This window comes from Octopus bimaculoides, chromosome 8, assembly GCF_001194135.2.
Source record: "Octopus bimaculoides isolate UCB-OBI-ISO-001 chromosome 8, ASM119413v2, whole genome shotgun sequence".
Taxonomy (NCBI): Eukaryota; Metazoa; Mollusca; class Cephalopoda; order Octopoda; family Octopodidae; genus Octopus; species Octopus bimaculoides.
Genome location: NC_068988.1, coordinates 41324371 through 41330216, shown reverse-complemented (window position 1 = coordinate 41330216; position 5846 = coordinate 41324371). Strand labels below are relative to the sequence as shown.

At 37.9% G+C, this 5846-nt stretch overlaps 2 protein-coding genes across 2 annotated transcripts in view; one reads left to right on the top strand and one right to left on the bottom strand.

The window, feature by feature from the left end:
- The window catches only part of LOC106869222 (ATP synthase subunit O, mitochondrial), an 11453-nt gene extending 11075 nt beyond the window's left edge, over positions 1-378 (bottom strand). Inside the window, exon 1 of the mRNA XM_052969846.1 lies at positions 355-378. Within this exon, the coding sequence (XP_052825806.1) occupies positions 355-378 (24 nt within the window). The remainder of the gene's footprint in view (positions 1-354) is intronic.
- A 228-nt stretch (positions 379-606) lies between these two features.
- The window catches only part of LOC106869224 (28S ribosomal protein S6, mitochondrial), an 8580-nt gene continuing 3340 nt past the window's right edge, over positions 607-5846 (top strand). The window contains exons 1-2 of the mRNA XM_014914871.2: positions 607-721; positions 4075-4214. Of these exons, the coding sequence (XP_014770357.1) occupies positions 674-721; positions 4075-4214 (188 nt within the window). The 5' untranslated portion in view covers positions 607-673. The remainder of the gene's footprint in view (positions 722-4074; positions 4215-5846) is intronic.

The window sequence follows — 5846 nt, the reverse complement described above, 5'->3', positions numbered from 1 at the left end:
TATATATATATATATAAGAGATTAAGACTCTATTCCTTAATTCCTTAGAGCGTAGGCGAGAAAGATATGCCATAATATGCATCTGGAAGATCCTGGAGAGACTTGTCCCAAACTTTGGTATCGAGAGTTACAAAATACTAGAACTGGGCGCCACTGCATAGTGCCAAGAAATCCAAATTTGCCATCAAGATATAGGACAAGATACTGCAAGAGCCTTGCCATCAAAGTATAGGACAAGATACTGCAAGTGCCTGGGCTTCAGAGGACCACAACTCTTCAATATCCTCCCGAAAGACCCGAGAAACCTGCATGGGGTGGGCGTAGGTGTCTTCAAAATAAAGCTGGACCTCTTACTGTCAAATGTCCCAGATGAGCCATCTTCGCGGCAGGAGGTGTAGATGAGGGCAGCGGCATCAAACTCCTTCATGCACCAAATATCAATTCCTAAAAAGCATTCGTGAAGTAAAATTGTGTAGCAACACCAAATGGTGGTGCCCCCAGCATGGCCACAGCTCATGAGCTGAAACTAGATCAAATCAAATCAAATCATATGCTCTACGTATTTTCTATTAAGAGACAGGTTCTGTCATGAAATAAATTTTATAGCTTGTTTGTGCTACCATACTTTACATGTTCTCGCATGGCCATCATATCAACAAAGTAGAGAGGAATCATGCCTGGATACCAATTGTTTTTAATTATGAGATCGGCATTAAATAGGGTGAGTTTTCTATTTATGTTAGATTGTTCCATTGAGTATCTAGCTATATTCAGAGATAATGATGTTATCTTATTGTTTACTAATATATATTTCTCATTATTAATTCGCATCCTATATTTAATCGTTAGCCCTTCAACAATATCCACCCCTGTGCTTTCTGGCCTTTTAAGGTTGGCAATATTTTTCTCTTTCGCTAAAATGTAATTAGTCAATGATGAAGTCACTGACTAAACAGCCAAATATATATTATAAGATGTAATGATGCAGAGCTGTTAAGAGAATAAAGTAACATAACCCTTTATCTGTCCAAAGAATTTTCGTAAGTTTGTCCCACGTCTGTGCTTGTTTTCAGACTTTTAAGATAGCCCCTGTTTCATATGTTCTGAGTAATATAAAGCCTTTCTTTTATAAATCCCAAGTTACTCTGGTTGAAGAAAATTAGGAATGTGTATAGTATATGATGCCTGGACGCCAGAGAAATATGTCCTGTTCATCACATTTAAAACAGAACAGGCGAAGTGTTTACCTTTTGACACATTTACTTATTCGTTTGTTAATTAAGGAAAGCTAAGTTATTTTTCTACACTCCACAGTGTTGCTGGTTTCATTTTTGATTACGGTTTTGACTTAAGTTTAGTAAGATTAGACCAACTGCCCCTTATAATGTAAGGCTAGAGGAGCATCCAAAAGCCGTGAACCGTGGAGAGATTGAAAAAACAGGCACAGTTGAGGTTGATCATTTCAGATGGGGGAGGAAAGACGCCTATCTTTGTGAAGCAGAAGCAAGATCATAGAGAGGGAACAACACTGAGCTATATGACCCCTGAAAGCATCCGTTCATATGTTGAGCTTTTCATTACAGACTCATTGGGCTTAGCATAGCGATGAACACGATGTAGGAGTTTTTAAACAAGAAAAAAAGAACATTTAACTTGCAACCGGTTTTTTTTTTAAATTTAAGTTATTAATTTTTATTACTTAATTGTGATACAAGACAATCGGATAATGAATATAAAGGTTAAATGTTGCACAGTTTGTGGACGTGAGTCCGATCCACGGATCTTTCAACCAATTTATACTCAGGTTTAGGTAACATCTTAAGTAGGAGAATAATAGAATAAGCCTAATATGGACAAAAGGATGGATATAGTTCACCTTTATCATCATCATAATCATTTTAACATTCACTTTTCCATGCTTGCGTAGGTTGGACAGAATTTGGGTGGGGGTGCAGATTTTCTATGTCTAGATACTCTTTCTGTCGCCAACCCTCACCTGTTTCTTATCAAAGTATACCTGAGTATACAATTGTTTGAAAGATCTGTGGATTGGACTGATGTCCACAAACTGTGCGACATTTAACCTTTATATTCATTACCTGATTGTCTTGCATCATAATCAGGTAATGAAAATTAACAACTTTAGGTTTTGTTTTAAATACTGGTTGAAGGACATAGACACACACACACACACATGAACTCATCGATGAAAATCCAGTCACATATAGAAAAATTAATAATTAAAAGCACAATAAATAAGTATGATATAATACAAAGTAAATATCATAAGATAAAGATAATAAAATATATATGATGTGTCTCTTTCACTTTCTGTCTACCAGATTCACTTATTAAATTTAGGTCAACCTGGGACTATAATAGAAGGCACTTGCCCAAGGTTCCACACGGTGGGCTTGAATCCAGAACCATGTGGTTAGGAAGCAAACTTGTTAACCACACTACCATTCCTATACATATTCGCTGTAAATTTATAAAGGATTCTGATCGGAATTCCAAGGTCATTATGATAGGCATGCAGAAGGCCAGAAGGTACAATGGTTGAAATGTTGTGACTATAACAACCAAGACAAGGACACTAGTACCAATGTATCAGTATATTACATGCTGCAAATATACTTTTTGAATTAAACATTGTGTGGTTGTTATTTAGAATTTATTCAGGCAGGCTTAATGTATGATAGTATAACTAAACAAAATAGCTAATCAATTTTTAATTTATGAGTTAAGGTAGCAAACTAGCAGAATCATTAGCATGCCAGGCAAAATACATAGTGGTGCATTGTCCATCCTTATGTCCTGAGTTCAAATTCTGCCAAAGTCAGCTTTGTCCTTCATGCTTTCGGGGTTAATAAAATAAATGCCAATTGAGTACTGGGATCAATATAATTGACTTACCTGCTCTCCAGAAATTGCTGGCCTTGTGCCACAATTGGAAACCAATATTAATCTGTATGTTTGAGAAATCGAAGATAAGTTGTTTTGACCCTGGAAATTTTTGAAACATATGTGTAAATGGATCAAGTTACCCCCATGGATGTTATAAAGAATTCTCATTATTCTGAGAACATTATGAAGAAGGTCAGAGAGTACAATAGTTGAAATGATGTGACTAGCATCCAAGGAGAAAACAGCTGACTTTGACAAAAATGAAAATTTCTGGTGTTTTGGGCCCCAAAAAAGAATCATGTATAAATATTCATCTCGCTAAATAAATATTCACCTCAAAAAATTAGAATTAATGAAGGAGCCTCTACCTTCTAGAAATAGAAGCCACATCTCCCTTAATTCACACTCTACATCTGTAAAAAAGGAAGGACAAAATATTTATTGAACTCCTAAAGACAGGAGGGCCATGGTTGAAAAGTCTTTGACTATAAATCTGCTAAACCATGGCTGATCGAGAGCTTGACAATATTTAATAGACTGCACCATTTTATTAAGTTTCTGGCTTTGTGCTTAAGTGTGCTTAATACTTGATTTGGAAATGTCTTGCAATATTTCTTTTGGCTTCTTACATTCTGAGTTCAAATCCTCCTCTGGGCAGCTTTTCATCTTTTTAGGGTTGATGTAGTAAAGTATTAATCAAGAACTCAAGTTAGTTGTTGTAATCAACTAGCCCATGTTAATGAGAATTTTTTGTTTTACTAGCTGGGTCTAGAAGACAAGGGCTGTGCTTGTGGCTTTTGCAGAGCTTACTTGAACTGATAAGATTGATGTTGTTAATGTTCCTCTTGAATTTTTCTAATTGAATGCCTTAAGAAGAGGTATGGACCATGGGAAGTCAAGGCCAGGCATAAGGACAAAATTACTGGCCGTCTACTGAAATTAGAAACTGTGGCACTGGGTTAACTTTGCTTTCATGCTCCCAGAGTCAGTAAATTAGCAGTTAAATGTTGGTAGGTATGTTAAGCTATATTCTCTCCCTGTGTCGTAACATTGTGACCTTGGTGCTTCTATTAGAAATCGTGTCTTTTAGAATTGGATGAGTAGCAGACAAGATAGCTCAAACTGATGAAATGATTACTTATATATTCTTGTTTCTTTACTTTACAGTCACAACTCCATTCTACCATACGAAGGAGTTGTGAAGCTATAATTGAAAGGAAAGGAATCATCAGATCACTGGAGAACATGGGAGAGCAACAACTTCCATATATAATGAGGAAACATCAACAAGTTCACCGTGAAGGAAGGTAATATTGGTGTTTATTAAAACTCACAAATAATATGAATAAAATTTTACTTCTTTACTCTCTCATTAACCCTTTAGCATTTAAACTGGCCATATCTGGCCTAAATATTCTACCTGTTTTATCTTCATACTGGTCAGATCTGGCCTTTTACACCTACCCTACAGTGTCATTTTAAAAATAAGTAATCGCATCATCAAAATCTCAAAGGTATGAGGTAATGCATGATTAATTCAAAACGACATGAATACTTAAGCATTGCATTTGACAAAGTAACCTGAATGCTAAAGGGTTAATTAATTGGAGAACAGGAACAGCACACATGATCTATATATGCCCCATAAACTGATGAGATAAGTGTGGTTTGCACTGGTAGAAAATTGTGTATTTAAGGAGGGAATTTCAGATGTTTGTGGTTTTGTAGAAGAATGGAAGGGGGAAAAATATGTACAGCGGATGTCTATGAAGTGACATCCACTGTACATAGCATGTTGTAGTGTGTTATAAAAAATCAACCAGAAGACCTTTAATGAAATGCAGTCTAAAATTAATATGCTGTCCTACAAATTTGAGTAGTCTTTCAACATTGGGAGAGTGTACTGCAAAAGTATATCCTGAATATAGTGATTAGGTCTGTTCTTTACTGTTCCTAATGCTAGCCACTTTACAGAATGTACTGAATGTAATTAAAGAGATAGAGACAAATAAGGCAGGAATTCTTGAATGGACATGGTATGAATCCATTTACCTCTGACAGGGGTAGTGGGTGCTTTTATGTGCCACTGGCACGAGGGCCAGTCTGGTGGTACTGGCAACAGCCACGCTCAAATGGTGTTTTTTACGTGCCACCTGCACAAGAGTCAGTCCAGTGGCACTGGCAACAACTTCGCTCGAATGTTTTGTCCACGTGTCACCTGCACAAGTGCCAGTAAGGCGATGCTGGTAATGATCACACTCAAATGGTGCTTTTTACGTGCCACCGGCACAGAAGCCAGACAGCTGCTCTGGCAGTGATCCCGCTCGGCTGGTGCTATTAGCACTCCGCTGTTACGGGTGCCAGTCATTGAATTTGGTTCATTATCAATTTCAATTTCACTTGCCCCAACAGGTCTTCACAAGCAGAGTTTAGTGTCCAATGAAGGAAGGTTGTCATGGGTGCCAGTCGTCGAATTTAGTTCGATTTTGATTTCACTTGCCTCAACAGGTCTTCGCAAGCAGAGTTTTGTGTCCAAAGAAGGAAAGGTACGCATAAGTGGGCTGGCTACACCCCTGGTAAAGACCACGGGTTATGGTCTCACTTGTCTTGCTGGGTCTTCTCATGTACAGCATATTTCCAAAGGTCTCTGTCCCTAGTCATTGCCTCGATGAGGCCTAATGTTCGAAGGTTGTGCTTCACCACCTCATCCCAAGTCTTCCTGGGTCTACCTCTTCCACATGTTCCCTCAACCGCTAGGGTGTGGCACCTTTTCACAGCTATCCTCATCCATTCTCGCCACATGACCATACCAGCACAATCATCTCTCTTGCTCACCACAACTGATGCTTCTTAGGTCCAACTTTTCTCTCAAAGTACTTACACTCTGTCAAGTATGCACACTGACATTACACATCCAGCGGAGCATACTGGCTTCATTC